General features: G+C 44.1%; 1 protein-coding gene across 1 annotated transcript in view; it reads right to left on the bottom strand.

Annotated features, from left to right (window-relative positions):
• Positions 1 to 11,223, bottom strand: part of ACAT2 (acetyl-CoA acetyltransferase 2) — an 833,137-nt gene extending 821,914 nt beyond the window's left edge. Inside the window, exon 1 of the mRNA XM_083732640.1 lies at positions 11,133 to 11,223. Within this exon, the coding sequence (XP_083588766.1) occupies positions 11,133 to 11,206 (74 nt within the window). The 5' untranslated portion in view covers positions 11,207 to 11,223. The remainder of the gene's footprint in view (positions 1 to 11,132) is intronic.
• Positions 11,224 to 18,026: the final 6,803 nt, after the last annotated feature.

Here is an 18,026-nt window from a genome sequence, read left to right as displayed (position 1 = left end):
TTAGGACCACTTATACAGATTTGACCAAACTGTTGAGATACAACACAATCCCTTATAGGTGGGAGTTTCCGCAAGGACTATCATTTACCTACAAAGGAAGGAAAGTAAGAATTAAAACACCTGAGGACCAACAGAAGTTCTTACACGACCACGAGGAGGACCTCCAGAAAGGAGCTGCAGCTTCTTGGCCACCACCACCACCGGGACCATCTCCAAAGCCTACACCGTCTGGATCTGGACCAGCATTACCACCTCCGGGATCGGAGGGAAACCTAGACACCCCACTGTAGACCCACCAATTAGACCAGGATGTCGTTGCAGCTTCTCAGTTGGAATATAAATGGCGGAAATTCTCCGGAAAAAAGAAGAAAAGTATTTCATATTTTGAAAAAAGAACAATTGGACATTATTTGCCTGCAAGAAACGCATGTGACAAGGCTCCACAGAAAAGTGCTAATTAACAAAAGACTAGGCCAAGAATTTATTTCTTCGGATAAAGTTAAGAAAAGAGGAGTGGTGATATATGCAAAGGAGAGCCTGTCACCGAAATTTTTATTTAAAGACGAATACGGCAGAATTTTGGCGATTGAAATTCAGACACAAGGAGAAAAATTTTTGATATTAGGAATATATGCTCCAAATGAAGGAAAATCGGAATTTTTCAAGAAGCTGCATGAGATTATGCTGGACTACTTAGACTACAACAACATTATTATGATGGGTGATATGAATGGGGTTGTGTCTGTAAATATGGATAAGTCGCAAAGTGCTAACATAACGAAAGATGGCAGACTACCTAAAACTTTTTTTGAAATGACTGACAATGTGGACTTAATTGACATATGGAGGGTTAAGAACCCCCTAGGAAAAGAAGGAACTTTCTTTTCTGAAGCTCATCTGACATGGACACGAATCGACCAAATATGGATAACTAGAGGACTGGCACCCAAGACTAGAAAGGTGGAAATCTGCCCAAAAACCTGCTCCGACCATAACGCTTTGAAAATGGAACTGAGACTAAATACAACCGGATCCTTTAGATGGAAAATGAATGACACCTTACTAAGGGACGAGAAGATTGTTAAATTGAAAGCGCCATTCAGAACCTCCAATTAGGCAAATCTCCAGGCCCTGATGGACTTACCTCCAAATACTATAAGGTTCTGAAAGACTATTTGATACAACCTTTGTTGGAGGTCTGTAACCAGATTATGGAGGGGAGGAAGGCACCGGAAACGTGGAAAGAAGCCTTCATCACATTGATACCCAAACTAGAAACTGAAAAGACCCAGCTTAAGAACTACCGCCCCATCTCACTCCTAAATGTGGATTACAAAATTTTTGCAGACATTTTGGCAAGTAGGTTTAAAAAAGTGCTTAATGAAGTGATCCATAAGGACCAGGCAGGCTTTCTCCCTGGTAGGCATTTGTTTGACAACACAAGAAACATCATCGACATTTTGGAACTTTTACAAACAAAGCTTAACACTAGAGCGGTGTTAATCTTTATTGACGCGGAGAAAGCCTTTGACAACATTTCTTGGATGTTTATGAAGAAAAATTTGGAAGGGATGGGAGTGGGGCGGGGGTTTGAAAATGGAATAGAAGCAATATATTCAGAACAAAAAGCTAAATTGATAGTAAACAATGTGGTGACAGAGGAGTTTAAAATTGAAAAAGGGACACGACAGGGGTGCCCTCTATCCCCTCTATTGTTTATTTCAGTTCTGGAGGTGCTATTGAACATGATTAGAAAGGACCGGTTGATACAGGGAATTGAGGTCGGAGTGAAACAATACAAATTGAAAGCATTTGCAGATGACCTGGTATTAACATTACAGGAGCCAGTTTCTAGTACTAAAAGAGTGCTAGAATTAATTTCTGACTTTGGTCGGGTGGCGGGATTCAAGCTGAACAAGCAAAAAACTAAGGTTTTAGCAAAAAATTTGACAACTACAGAAACAGATGAGTTCCTGAAAGAAACAGAATTAAATGTGGTTAAAAAAGTAAAATACCTAGGGGTGTATCTGACCTCCAAAAATTTGAATTTGTTTAAAGACAACTACGAGAAATGTTGGTCAGAAATCAAAAGAGATTTGGAAACGTGGTCAAGATTGAAACTTTCCTTGTTGGGCCGAATAGCAGCTATAAAGATGAATGTATTGCCAAAAATGTTATTTTTGTTTCAGACCCTACAGATCGTGGACAAGGTGGAATGTTTTGGAAAGTGGCAGAAGGATATTTCTAAGTTTGTTTGGCAGGGCAAAAAGCCCCGAATAAAGTTTAAAATATTAACTGATGCGAAAGAAAGAGGGGGATTTGCCCTGCCAGACTTGAGGTTATATTATGAATCTGCAGCCTTCTGCTGGTTGAAAGATTGGATTTTACTGGAAAACACTGATGTCCTAGATCTGGAAGGGTTTGACAATGCTTTTGGGTGGCATGCATATTTGTGGTATGACAAGGTTAAAGTGCACAAATTGTTTAAAAACCACATTGTTAGGAGAGCAATTTTAACGGTCTGGACAAAATATAAAGACTTATTGGAGAGTAAGACTCCGAGGTGGCTCTCACCGGTGGAGGCCAAGGCACGTAAGAGACCTAACATGGAGGCCAATTGGCCTAAATATGGGGAAATAATTGAAAAGATTGGAGACAATTGGAGGTTGCAGAGCTTGGAAAAATTAAAAAACAAGGTGCGAGATTGGTTGCATTATGCACAAATTCAAGAAGTTTTTAAAGTAGACAAGAAGGTTGGATTCCAGGTGGAAAAATCGAAACTAGAGACAGAACTGTTAGAACCAAAAAGTAAACTACTTTCGAGAATGTATAACCTGCTGCTTAAATGGAATACTCAGGATGAGACAGTCAAATCCGCCATGATAAAGTGGGCGCAGGATTTGGGGCATAACATTATGTTTGAAGACTGGGAAAGGTTATGGAACACCGGAATGAAATTTACGGCATGTAGTGCCTTGAAGGAAAACATTATGAAAATGATATACCGGTGGTACATGACCCCAGTCAAGCTTGCTAAGATATATCACCTGTCTGATAATAAATGTTGGAAATGTAAAGAGGCGGAAGGGACATTCTTTCACCTCTGGTGGACCTGCCCAAAAGTGAAGGCCTTTTGGGAGATGATTCATAATGAACTAAAAAAGGTATTTAGATTTACCTTACCTAAGAAACCAGAGGCCTTCCTTCTGGGCATGGTGGACCAGAGAGTGCTTAAGAAGGACAGAACTTTTTTTATGTACGCTACTACAGCAGCAAGGATCCTGATTGCAAAGCATTGGAAGACACAAGATTTACCCACACTGGAGGAATGGCACACGCAGTTGATGGACTACATGGAACTGGCCGAAATGACTGGCAGAATCCGAGACCTGGGAGAAGAAACAATCGAGGAGGACTGGAAAAAATTTAAGGACTATCTGGAAAAACACTATAAGCTGTATGAATGTTAAAAAATGCACCTTTTAGGAAACTCTAGCTTCAGTAAGGTTAAACTAAAGAAATGAAAATTAAGGCACAAGAAGTCTGAGATAGAATAATGAAATAACTTTATTGTGTTTAAATGAAAATGTACATGATTTGGGTTATAACACATTTGAAATTGGGTAACATGATAAAACGAAGGATACAACAAGTAATGAAATAAGTTAACAAATTGCTGATGTTATGTATTACAGAGAATGCAGGATTGGGAGGATGTGGGGAAGTCCAGTAGATTTGGAAAAAAGAACAAGAAAATTTGTAACCTTTCTACTTTACTCTTATAATATGTTCTTTATTCTTTTTTCTGTATTTTACAAACTCAATAAAAATATTATAAAAAAATGGAATGACATAAATTCAATTTTTGGTGAACAGGTAAGATGGCTTTGCTAAGCATGGAGTAGCTGGCTAGGCCCTGCAGGAACCCTTGGGTTGACTGGCTGTTTTAACCGTATGTATGCTCATTAATCTGGAATTTGTGTGTGTGTGTGCTTGTTTTTACACATGGATCGACTCTTATGTGCATCTGGTGATGAGTTGACTCCCAAGAATGTGAAGTAATTTCTGGCTTCCAACTGAAGACAGGCCCTCTTGCTCTTTAACTCCTTGCTCTTTTTGGCTATGTAGCATGACATAAAGAGACTTACATTAATAACTGGAAAAGCACTGGGAAGTTCCTGTCTGATCTGCTGTTTATTCTGAAAAGGTCAGTCTGGGACATGTGTCACTTGGAAACAGAATTGTTAGTTTTGGAAGCGGATTTCCATTATAAGAAATACAAGACCCTTGTACATGAGAACTTGAGAACATAAGAAGAGCCTTTCTGGATCATACCAAAGACCCATCTAGTCTAACATTTTGTTCCATTTGTGGCCAATCAGATGCTTATGGGAAGCCCACAAGCAGGAGATGAGAGCAATATAAGGATGTGCACCTCATTCTGCCCTGATATTCATTCACACTTTCGTCTAATATTATTTTGTTCTGCTGCAATTGGTTTATTTTGAATGAGTTTGTCTTCCATTTTGGCATCTGCTGATGTGGAAATATAAATTTTAAGATGTATTTTTTTTTTTTACATAGCATACAACAGGCATGCATAACTCAGTTATCAATGGATATTTCCAAATCAGTTACCTTCCCTGCACCTTCCCTTTCAAAGTTAATAATTTCCTATTCGTTTTTTACAGCAAAAACAGCAAAGAGCTTTGTGACACCTTAAAGACAAAGTCAATGAAGTGGCTAATGACCCATCACAAAGCCATATATGGCTAAAATCTAACCATGTCTAGTCAAATGTAAATCTCATTGAATTCAGTGGGGCTTACTCCAAGACAGTTGGGTGGCCTCTTATATGCATCCTTCCAGCAACTCCTGCAACCAAGCTGGTGCCAAATGTTTTGCTCTTCTTTCCTTTGGACCACAACAGGGAGACCAAGAGGGAGGGTCATGTTGTCTGGGCATCTCAGGACCTCCATATACACTGCCCAGGTTTGCACCATGGAGAGATCATTCTGGTGCTGCTAACACAGCAAAAACAATGCTGGAGGCAGCAGTGTTGAGTTGCCGGTCTCTGCAGCCACAGCAGGCGCTGTGATCCCCCAGTGGTTTGACTTCACCCCCGGAAGCACATTCGATTGTCTCTTGAGATAGACAGAGGCTAACTCCATGGGAAGTGGGGTTAGGACTGCAGCCACTCTTGCTACTTTGATTTCACAGCACAATATAAACTTGTCATCCAATCTCATTTGTCTGCTCAGAGCAGACCTCTCCCACATCCAGAGCACTACAGCACTCTCAACTTCTGATCCCCAGCAATTGCTACCCTGGGGCGTCTGGTAGGGACAATATAACCATCGTGATCAGGCCCGGATTTAGGTTTGATGAAACCCTAAGCTACTGTAGGTAACGGGGCCTTTTATATGTCCAGCTGTCCTTTGTCAACAACAAATTATCATTGTTTTTTGTGTTGAATATATGCTATATGGTAATTTATGGACCTAATAGGTATCCAAATACATAACAAAATATGTATTTTATCAAAGTAATTGTTGAACTGAAATACAATTAAGAAGTATACAGTGGTACTTCGGGTTACATACGCTTCAGGTTACATACGCTTCAGGTTCCAGACTCCACTAACCCAGAAATAGTACCTTGGGTTAAGAACTTTGCTTCAGGATAAGAACAGAAATCGTGCAGTGGCGGCACAGCAGCAACAGGAGGCCCCATTAGCTAAAGTGGTACCTCAGATTAAGAACAGTTTCAGGTTAAGAACAGACCTCAGGAACGAATTAAGTACTTAACCCGAGGTACCACTGTAATCTCTGGTTACGAATGCTTCAGGTTACGAGTTTGGCTAACCTAGAAGTAGCTGCTCCTGGTTGTGAACTTTGCCCCAGGATGCAAACGGAAATCGTGCACCAGAGGCGTGCATGCAGCGGGAGGCCCCATTAGCAAAATCCCTCAGGATAAGAACGGTTTCAGCTTAAGAACGAACCTCCGGAATGAATTAAGTTTGTAACCAGAGGTACCACTGTAATAGTGAAATTTTTGCCCCCCCAAGTGGGGCTCCAAGCTATAGCTTGTTTAGCTTATACATAAATCCAGCTCTGATCGTGATCAGTGGCTATGAATAGCCGTCTCCTCCATGAATTCACCAAATTCCTTTAATCACTATCATCTAAGTTTAAATGGATCAGGTGGAATTTTAGAAACATTGTTACCTGTACTTCATTCTCCAAGTGGTGAGAGATTTCAGTGCTGCCGGCACACAGCTTGGGTTGGGTCTCCTCAGAGTGAAGATCACTGGAGGTGGTGGTCTGTTTGTGATACGTGATTTTATTTACAGATATATACAGGCTCAGCCATAGGTGGAAGGGCTCAGAGCACTAACACTCCATCAGTTCTTGCTCCCGCATTAGGTTTCTAGCTCCCGCCTCCAAAGCCATAGCTTTGAATTCAGCACAGAAAGGCAAGCATCTTTCTCTTCACAGCCCAGTTCAGGATGAAATTGTTCCTGCTCCGTTGTTTTCTTACTCTGACTGATAACATTGCCTCCAGTCATGGGAGTGGGTGAGAGGCCTACTCCCATTAGCCCACCTTCTGGAAGCATCTCTAGCTGGTAGTTTCTGTGGCTGCCAATCACCTGCACACTTTAGTTCTGCAAAGATATACTTGGTAGAGTTCGTCAGAACTCCTGGTTTAACAAAGAGACTGCTTTGATTACTTGAGCAGCCTTTTGTTCCAGATATAAAAACACCAACTTGGAACAGACTCTAAAGGTGGCATCCAGATTAACTCCCAATCCTATAGCAATATCATAATATCTCTGTGAGCTACTTCACGTCGATGGTTTTTGCTGCTTTTCTTTTACTGCAAGGATATCTTAATCTCCAGAGTCTTGCTTTACTCATAGCCTGGCAATCACCACAGGTAAGTCAGGTGTTTGTCCCTCATTTTAATATCTGGGCCATCTCTGATACAGTCCATTTCTCATGTGCTTCCTATAGTGCTTCATATTGCATCCAGGTATGGACAACTTTCCACGGTATTCTAAAAGCAAAGCTTAAGACTCCGGAGCAATACAAAGCAGATCTAAAATAAGAACACAGGTGACCACTGCCAATATCTCTGCTTGTTTTGTGGACGCCAAAAGAATTGAAATCTGATGGAAAAGTAGTTTGGGCATCAGTTTCACATTCCAACAGTGTCTTTGGGGCTATGTTGTAAAACAAGCAGATGGGATGCTTTAGGCTTCACCAATATCATTAATAGCCAAGGGGAAAAAGGGAGAGGCAGAATTATGAATAAATGAAACTTTCAGGTTCTGAAAAACAATGGGTTAGATTAAAAGCAGAGACATCCATACCTGGATGCCACGGTCCATATAGTTAAAGCTATGGTTTTCCCAGTAGTGATGTATGGAAGTGAGAGCTGGACCATAAAGAAGGCTGATCGCCGAAGAATTGATGCTTTTGAATTATGGTGCTGGAGGAGACTCATGAGAGTCCCATGGACTGCAAGATCAAACCTATCCATTCTTAGGGAAATCAGCCCTGAGTGCTCACTGGAAGGACAGATCCTGAAACTGAGGCTCTAGTACTTTGGACACCTCATGAGAAGAGAAGACTCCCTGGAAAAGACCCTGATGTTGGGAAAGATTGAGGGCACAAGGAGAAGGGGACGACAGAGGACGAGATGGTTGGATAGTGTTCTTGAAGCTACCAGCATGAGTTTGACCAAACTGTGGGAGGCAGTGGAAGACAGGAGTGCCTGGCATTCTCTGGTCCATGGGGTCTCGAAGAGTCGGACACGACTAAATGACTAAACAACAACAACAAGATTCAGTTTCACTTAGGTCCCACTGAAATCAATAAGATAAGTTAGCTATGACTTAAGTCCATAAGTCCATAAGTCTCCCGGTATGCCCCACGGAGAGCCTCAAGGTCCATAAATAGCAACACTCTAGTGGTCCTGGGCCCTAAGGAAGTTAAATTAGCTTCAACCAGAGCCCGGGTCTTTTCAACACTGGCTCTGGCCTGGTGGAACGCTCTGCCTCATGAGACCAGGGCCCTGCAGGATCTGATTTCTTTCCGCAGGGCCTGTAAGAGAGAGTTGTTCCACCTGGCCTTTGGCTTGGAGCCAATTTGATTCCCTCCCCCTCTTTCTTTTTTCTTTTTCCTTTCTTCTCCTGTGATGAGGCTGCATTTTAATATTTTAATGTTTCAATATTTTAATGTTGTATTTTAATCTTGTTTTTAAGTTGTATTCATTCAACTTGTTTTTATTATTGCTTGTTAGCTGCCCTGAGCCTGGCCTTGGTTGGGGAGGGCGGAGTATAAATAATAATAATAATAATAATAATAATAATAATAATAATAATAATTATTATTATTATTATTTTAAGTGCAACAATTTGTGTGGACCCAGCCACACTTCTGCTTGTCCTGTGCCTAAAAGGCATGGGTCCAAGTGGTTTTCCATTAGCCCTGCTGCTTTCGCCAGGAAAACCTGTTCCTTACTGTTGAATCCAAATAAACGTCAGTCCGTGGAAAAGCTGATTGATGGTAAACTTCAGTGGTAAACAGTGGGTTTAACTGGGGGAAAGCGGTGGGAAAAGCAGAAGTGTGGATAAGCCCTTACAGCATAAACACTGATATAGAGTATGATTCCCCTAAAGCAGGGTTTCCCAAACGTGGGTCTCCAGCTGTTTTTGGACTACAATTCCCACCATCCCTGACCACTGGTCCTGCTACCTAGGAATGATGGGAATTGTAGTCTAACAACTGCTGGAGACCCAAGTTTGGGAAACCATGCACTAAAGCAGCTTCTCTTGGTGAAGTGACCGCATCTGGATCCTGCACAGTAATTCAGTAAGTCGGCTCCCCCCTTTTTGGGTGTGGTGGCATTGCAGGATGGTGGAGGCTCCTCCAAGGCCCCAGCGAGGGGGTAGCATCCTCAGAGCCCCATAAACCCACACCACCTATCAGAGGCCGGATCCTAGCCTGCATCCCAGATTGGCAAATGGGGGTGCAGGCTAGGACACGGGCTGGGACAGAGAGGGGAGGCATCCCTTGGGTCCACCCCCTGGCCATTTAAGCAGCCCTCACCTGGGGCCCTACCTGCTTTTCCCTCCGTGCAAATGCACCACACTCCTTGGGCTGAAACTGTGTTGCCTGGAAAGGCCCGGGAATATCTTTTGGAAGACCAGAAAAGGCAGTAAGATCTGCAGGGAACACATTTGAGGAGATTGGAATAGGGTTCTTGGATGTTCTTTTCTGAAGAGGATTGAAGGAGCGATATTACCAGAGCAACCGGAGGCTCCTACAGGATGGGTTGCAGACTTGTTTAAAGTGAGCCACATTGGCTAATTTATTAGCTGACATTTAACTGGAATTGATACCACTGCCTTCGTGCATCTGGCTAATTCCAAGGGGTTCAAGAGTATCTCGGCAACAAACAACACATTATGCTCTTATGGACCCAGCCCAGTTTACAGTACATTCCCAGGGCTGCTGCTGAACATTCCTTTGCCTTCCACTGAAACATGCTGCAGCCAGGCGAGTGTGTGGCTTGACTGGACTCGAAGGCACAAGGGAACATGGAGCATATTGAATTGTTCAGGGTTGCAGATATCTTGACAATAATCAGGAGCATTCATTTAAAACTAACCCAGCAGAAGGTCTGTGTGCTGGCAGGCCACATTATCCCAGCCGATGGACAAGTTGTACTGGAGGAAGTGAAGCCTTTTTCAAAATAATGAAAAAACAAAAACAAAACAGCAGGGTTTTGCTATTTCAAAAAGGTGCTTGAAGTGGAATTAGAACTGCAGACAGCCATTCTCTGTTCAAGGCAAAGGGCAATTATATGCTGGCATTGTAGCTAGTGTCCTGGCTTAGGTTCAGGCTTAGGTTCAGATCTGTGGTGTATCTGACAGTATGCTACCCTAGTGCATGCCAAAAAAACAGGGGGACAGAACTGAGAACGGCAGGAAGGAAGTGAAAGCAGCCAGGGGCAGCAATGGGCAGAGTGACTTGTTAGGATATTGATGTTCCGTTCCACCTTAACAGACGCGTGGAATTGTAGTATGTCACATGTCTGTTTACACTCCAGCTCAGCTTGCTGGGAACTTCCGTTTGTGTGTATAGCTATTGCTTATGCTGCTTGCTTGGACGTGAAAGGGAGAAGACATGTTTTTCCTTTTGTCCTGATGTATGCTGAATAAACTGCTTGTAAATATGCTTTACACAGCCTCTCCCTGCCACTTCTGTTGTGCGTTTACTCTGCTGAGTTGCGTGCCCAGCTTCTGAGGCTTCTGAAACTCTGGGTCACAGATTTATGCTGCACCAAGGACTGGAGTTCGACCAGCACGTCGACTGGTGGGCTGGAGCCGGCTGGGGGCTTGCCAATTGCCCCCGATTCCTTAGCAGCATCCCAGCATGACTAACCCTTTGCTTTGAAGTCCATACATTCAGATGTCTCTTGTAGGCCAGATTTAGGGAGTTTTAATGTGCAAATGTTTCAATGTGCTGATGTTGGGAAAGATTGAGGGCACAAGAAGAAGGGGATGACAGAGGACGAGATGGTTGGACAGTGTTCTCGGAGCTACCAGCATGAATTTGACCAAACTGCGGGAGACAGTGGAAGACAGGAGTGCCTGGTCCATGGGGTCACGAAGAGTCGGACACGACTAAACGACTAAACAACAAAAATGTGCAAATGGACTTAGGTCATTCAAGGAACAAGCAGCTCAGGTTTAGCAAGAGTTATTGCTGTGCCATCTTCCAAAGAGTGATTTAGCAAATTCAGCTCTTAGGAACACCCTGCCTTATGTTGCCATCGTTTTAAAATCTCCAAGAAGATGGCATTGACACAAGGTGGGAGGTTAGATGTCAAAATGGGAAGCTTTGTCGTAATATGTGATGCATTCCTTTCAGTGTGGGAGAGCTGGGAGAGCTGTGCCACCAACCTAGATGGCTTTAAAAGAGGGTTAGATGAATTCGTGGCGGAGATGGCTATCGCCAGCTACTAGCCATGATGGCTCTGCTCTGCCTCTGCAGTTGAAGGCAGCAATGCTTCTGAATACTAGTTGCTGGAAACCACAGGAGGGGAAAGTGCACTGGTTCTTGGGTCCCGCTTGTGGGTTTCCCACAGCCATCTGACTGGCCACTGTGAGAATAAGATGCTGGACAAGATGGGCCATTGGCCTAATCCAGCAGGCTCTTCCTATGTCCTTATGCTCATTGCATAGCTGAAATTGTGTAATCTCCTTGCAAACAAATCATGGCAAATGCTCAAGAATGCTTTCAGGTGATCTGGAAGCCCTTGCGGCTGTACACTTTCGTCTCCCATCGGAAGTCAGGGTAGCCCCAGGTATCCTCACCTGGAGCCGGTTGGAACAGCCATGATTGGGAAACTAGAGAGAGAGAGGGAGGGTGGGGAAGAAATGCAGAAAGGATTTGAGGGTTATTTATTGGAGGTATTATCATATAATCTTTTTAAGAGGGAGCTTGGCCTCATCTGCTATATTTAGTTGGAGAAAGCAACAAAAGAAAGAGGAAAAGAGATGCTTTAGCTCTTACTGCAAGCCTTCCAGACGGTGTGGTGTCAGCGACCACACCCCTGTTGCTATTCTGGAAACCTCTGGGGAGTGGAGTAGGGGGAGTTACGGAGCTATCCATTTTACATTAGTAACATCTGTGCAAATTTCAGAAGTTCATGTCACGAGACTCCTACTTGTTCTCCAGTAAAAAACCACCCCGGGGGAAGTCATTTGAATCTGGGAAACTCATTGGTGGCTGGGCTTTAGGGTTGGTTCTACAAAACAAAGGCTATCATTTAGAATTCTGCCTCCATAATAAATTCCTGCACAATCTTCAGAGATTTGGCAATGCTCCCCTAGGCCAAAGAATAGAAAGAATCCCTATATACTTTTGCATTTAACCATCTGTCTTGCTAGATGCCATCTTTGTCAGTCAAGCAATTGTGATAGCTGTAAAGAAGACATATTGAGAATCATTAACGCAGCTTCAGTTTCATACATTGATGGGTTATGCACAGTCTGAAAGTGGGGTAGGTGTGGTGGAGGGAAGCACCATCTGCCCCACTGGGCTAGAGCTTGATTGGCTGCTCACTTGGGTGCAACTTTACACCCTCACAGGTGATTTAGCAAGCGGCCATTGACAAGCCCACAGCAACAGCTTCTCATCTCCCAGCAACTGGAAGTCTCATCTGCCAGAGAGATTTGCTTCCTCTGCAGTTGGGTTATCCAGTTATAAGCATTGTATGCTACTGGACTTTATCCCACTTGACTCACCAGGTGCACAAGATGTGTGTGTGTGTGTGTGTGTGTGTGTGTGTGTGTGTGTAGACAATGTGTGCAGTTTGCAATCTGGCAGGAGCCAGCTGCAAATTATTACATAGACTCTTGGGGTAGGGGCTGCTCTCTTCCCCTCTCCCAATTAACCTCTGTCTCCTGGGCTCAGTGGTGAGAAGAAGCATATCACCAGGGCCTGCTCCCATGACGTCACCAGGGTCCACCACCCATGACATCATCAGGGGTCACGCCTAGGTCTCAGATTTGAGCTCTGAAATCTCAGGGTCTGGGATGCACCTGACCTGGCAACCCTAGTCGAGTGCCTTATGTTGCCAGTAGGTGGGGCCAAAGTTACATGTGGGGGGGCATCTTCTTTTCTCTCTTTTTTCAGCCATCTACCTTTCCTATGTTTTCCCCTCCCAAAGAAGATTAGGCTAAGGGTTGCATGTGGCTCCAGGGCTGCAGGTTGCAACCCCTGTTCTACCAGGGTGTGCTGGACCCGGGGGTAAGGTACCGTGGGAACAAGCAGAGTCCACACGAAGAGGGGCGAGGTCCGAGGCGGAGAGCCGGGCGGGGAACAGGAACGCTGGAACAGGAGGCCGAGCAGGGAACAGGAACACTGGATGGTCAGGAACAGGAGGCCGAGCAGGGAACAGGAGCACCGGATGGTCAGGAACAGGAGGCTGAGCAGGGAACAGGAGCACCGGATGGTCAGGAACAGGAGGCCGAGCAGGGATCAGGAACACAGGAAGGTCCGAAGCCAACGACGACGTTGCTCCCGCAACCTGGGGCCGGGCTGACTGGGCTTTTATCCTCTTCTAAGGCCAGGGGCGGTCCCGGCCCCCAGGAGCCCCGCCTCCTCTGACCTTAAGGCGAGCACTCCTCCTGGGAGCAACCAGTTCCCTTCGCCTCTCTGCCCTAAGCCTCTGCAGATCAGGAGAGGCCGAAGGGTTACTGGGCCCTGGAGGAGGCTCACCTGTAGCCACTGAGTCCTCAAGCCACTCTGGGGCCAGAAGGGGTTCACCAGGGGCCAGCTCCTGGTGCTCTGCCACAGGTGCAGGCTCTTCAGCATCTAGGCCTTGCCCCAGTTCAGCCGGCCCTGGAGGCGGGGACTCCTGTGCAGGCTGGGATTCCTCTGGTTCGTCCTCTGAATCAGAATCCCAGGCCATCACACAGGGGTACAAACTTTGTATGGGATGTGGGTGGCGCTGTGGTCTAAACCACTGAGCCTCTTGGGCTTGCCACTCAGAAGGTTGGCAGTTTGAATTCTCACGACGGGGTGAGCATCCTTTACTCTGTCCCAGCTCCTGCCAACCTAGCAGTTCGAAAGCACACCAGTGCAAGTAGATAAATAGGTACTGCTGTGGCGGGAAGTTAAACGGCGTTTCCATGCGCTCTGGTTTCTGTCACAGTGTTCCTTTGCACCAGAAGAGGTTTAGTTATGCTGGCCACATGACCTGGAAAGCTATCTGTCAGCTTCCTCGCTCTGGAAGCGAGATGAGCACCGCTACCCCATAGTTACCTTTGACTGGACTTAATCATCCAGGGGCTCTTTACCTTTTACTTTTACAAACTTTGTATGTCGCCTTTTGAGTATGGCAAGGATGGAGCTCTTCAAGGAGCACTGAAGTAGATGGGGTAGATGGGGAAGTCTGCTTGCAAAAGAGCTCTATGGTAGGAATCATTCTGTTTACGGAAGAAGATATAACTTCATACCCAGGAGGCTGCAGTGTTTTGTCACAGTGTCTCAGAGCATGAAATTCAAACAAATGCCTGTAGAAAAATGCCTGCAAATTTTTTGTGTGAAATTCAAACAAATGTATTTAAAGTTCCATGAGAACAAGATTATAAGGCACGTGTTTGGTGTGTTATGTTTCGTTTGATGAGCATCAGAGACTTGTTTAAGCATTTTTATTTACATCAGAGAACTTTTGATCACTTTGTGTGTGTTTTTTACAAAAGATGCTTCTAGAAAAATGGATGCACAGGATTTCAAAGGGAGCCACACACAGACAGCTATAAGGGAAAACATCCCCTCTGCCCCCTACACACACACACACACATACACACAAACACCAGCATAGTAGCTGAAAAAGTTTGGAATGCTTAGGAGCGAAAGGGTTTGAAAAACATTCCCATCATAGATATACGTGGCAGCAACATTCATTGCTGAGTAGCCATAAATAATTCCATGGGTTTTTAACTGTAGCTGGCAGGGCTAGCCAAAGTTCCTTTCAGTCCTGGATGCAATTTATTGGAACTGGCAATTGTAGCATGTTCTGCTCTGCAGTAAATGGTTGCAGGACAGAGTCAATCACCACCGCAGACTGCGGTCCATGATGCGTTGCTTCTGCTGCAGTTTCACCGCACAATATCAAGAGGGTCACTAGGTTGGACGGCTATAGACAGCTCTAAACTTCACCTTTGCAACATCTCACAGGTCCTGAACAGAAAGCCCACAAAGGCAACTCACAGCCGATTCTTAGCAGAGTGTCAGTGAGTGATGGACCTAGAATAAAAGTAGACAGGAGCCAACACATGGGGAAAAAGGTACCAAGTAAGGCTCCAGAAAAGCTTCCAAAAGATCTTGACAGAATAGCAGAGGCCAACACAAATAGGCTAAAGGCGTAGGGAGGGCAAGATTCCTTGTCCACTCTTGCAAGGGAAACAAGCAAGATTGTAGGGGGGGTGATGGAGGGGATGAGCATGGAGTAGTGATGAGGGACCCCAGGTTGGTCAGGCAAAGCAACTGTCTTATTCAGTATATGCAAGGACTAGGGGTTGGTGAATCTGTTTCTCATTTATCCACTCTTCAGTTCTTGACATTTCCACACCATGTTGTGAATTTTTTTTGAAAGTCCTCTTGAAAATTCACCAACATTTTAGTGCAACCTTCTAATATACACAGTGTTGTGTTCACTTTTGCCGAATGCACACATTTTTGTAAAACATTATCATCACCACCAGACTTATTGCCTACCCTTCACCAAAAGGTCCAAGGGCAGGTTACACAAAGCAAAATGCATCATTAATATCTCTCCATCATTAATTACCTGAGGGAGGGTATTCCAGAGGACGGTGCTGTTACTGAGAAGGCCTGCACCTGCATTGTCACCAAATGACAATCTGCTGGTTCTGCTATAACCACCAGGGCCTTAGAAAATAGCAAAGATTGCCTTGGTCTGATGGGGGGGGGGGGAGGCAGTTGGGTAGGTGTCTTGGATTTTACCCTGGGTTTTCTTGCCAAAATTCAAACTTATGCTTAAATAAGGCTAGTTTAAATTTTTGCTAGGAAATTCAAGGTAGAAGAATTTGCTTTGCAAGCATTATTATGGTTAAAGTTGGATTTAGATGGCAGGCGGGGGTGGGGGGAGGGCAAGACAAGGTGCACAAGTCTGCACAATGTAAGGTATTGATACTGACATTTTGCTTTAAGGTTCAGCACCGTGAGTAAAGGCCTAAGTTTTTAAATGTGTAATTCTAGTCAACATTTTGCAAAATGCATGGAATTGAAATAATAAACTGAGCACTGGTACAGAAGCCTGTGCATTGTCCTTTTACAATATTTAGAATATTTAGAAAATTTAATATTTAGAATATTTAGAAAAATTATTATTATTATTATTATTATTATTATTATTAATACCGCACCCATTCTTCAGCTTGATCACAACTCCAGCAGTCCCAGTTACCATGGTGGGAATTGTGAACATCTGGAGAGCACCAGGTTGGCTTTCTGTGCTGGTGCCCATCTGTAATATGCAGGGAGAATTTCTAAAAAGATCTCTGTTAGAGCAAGCGGCACAAACAATTGCAACCTGAGTTCACAGATGCTATAGGGGTACCACAAAGCTATAAATACGTCTCATTTTATTTCTTCCCAGGCTAGCTTACATTGCTGGATGAGCTTATTGGCCAAAGCCATTTGCCAAATTCTATTGTACTAGACAGACATGGAGAAATCCTCTTTACCCTTCCCAAAATTGGGCAGTTTCCATATGGATAGGTACCAAAAGGGAGATAATAAGTTCCTTCTGTAAGACATCCCCACGACACTCCTGAAACACAGAAATGCAGGCTCTAAACCAATCGGCTCTGGCGTTATCTCAGTGGCAGTGCCAAAAACACGACCTGCCAGAACTCCTTGAGTGCTGGGTTCTTCCACCAAAGGTGTATTAAGAACTCCCTGCTCCACAATGACAGCAATTTATGTGTTGTAGCTGGAGGGGAGGGTCCAATACCTCCTATGTTTAAGCTTTGCCTCTTGAGTGCTTGATGAGGTTGATCTAAAAGGTAACTTGTCCCACATGCTCCGCCAGTTCCTTCCCGAAATCTGAAATCCTAGAACTGCCTCATGTGCCAATTCAATCCATTAAGGTTCCAGTCATTAAGTTGGAACTTGCTGAGTCTATATCCTTTGCTCCTCTAATGCCTTCCAGACAGATATTTTTGCAATAGGTGAGTTATCTGGGGGTTCCATTTCTCAACAAATGAATGAACCTGAGCTTTCTGAAACCAGCCTATCCATTTATCCTGGAATGTGCCATCAAAGTGGTCTGCATCTCTCCAAATAGTCCTGCGTCCTATATAGTTCCTGTTTCTTCCCCACCCCCTGAACTGTGCAATTCTAACCTCGTTTGCCAAGCCAGGATGATCAAACTATGCCTCAATATAAGCCAGTGGCCATATGAGCAGAGTTGCCTTCCAGTTCTGTGATCTTTTGTGGCTTTAAATTCAAAAGGTTTCATCTTCAAATTCCAAAGGATGAATAGATAGGAGTAGATAGAGGAGTAGATAGAGTTTGCTTTTTGCTCCTCTACACTTTGAGCTGTGTAAATGAACAGGGCTTGACATTAAACGCTTCTGATTGTGCCCAGAAGAGGGCACTAATACCCGTCACAAAACACTTGAGCAAACTCGTTAGAATTAATTATGAAAATAACTTTTTCCTGTGGGCTGTCAGCTGCACCAATCCCTTGCTGGTTGCTGAATGCTTTATTGCTTGAGATTATGGCTATTGCTTTTACTGTAACTGTCATATGGCAGAGCAATGAAAATAAATTTGCTGAGATTGGCACTTTGTAGGGAAACACAAGCGAAAAGAGGCTTATGATGGGTGTCTAGCAACAAAGGCAACAAAATGCAGCTGATACCTGGTGCTTAATTCTTAACTGGCTAGCACTTAGAACACGTCATTTCTAGCATCAGGGGATATTGTTTGATATTGCCTCATCTTTCCCCAGAAAGGCAGCCTTCTGACTTGACTACAAAGTTTGGCACAAGCCTTCTGAAAAAGACCATATCACATTCTGCTGGTTAGAAATGTCTTCTCATGCATCTCTCTTCTAACTTAGACTTATTTGTGTGCAATTTTGTCTAATATGTACATCTTTGCAAAGCAACATCTCCCATAAAATAATGTATTTTTGTATGCTATTGTCATTATATCCATTTCACATATGCTTTACCCTAGCATTCGCATTTTTGCACATTACTTGACCGGAAAAGCATACGGCATTGCAAAATTCAGAGACATGAAAATTTCGAAAGGTTTGCACACTGTTTCTGAAAGTGCAAATCAGGTAGATTCACCTTTACTTGTGAACTGAATCACGTTTCTCCCCCATCTCTTTCTGGCCCCACTTGCACAGGCAGGTACATCCCCTCGCATGACTACCTTTGAATTCCATGATTGCTGGGCCCCCAA

This window comes from Podarcis gaigeae, assembly GCF_964106915.1.
Source record: "Podarcis gaigeae genome assembly, chromosome: 3".
Classification (NCBI taxonomy): domain Eukaryota; kingdom Metazoa; phylum Chordata; class Lepidosauria; order Squamata; family Lacertidae; genus Podarcis; species Podarcis gaigeae.
The sequence above is the reverse complement of the archived record's forward strand: the minus strand, read 5'-3'. Positions and strand labels throughout refer to the sequence as shown.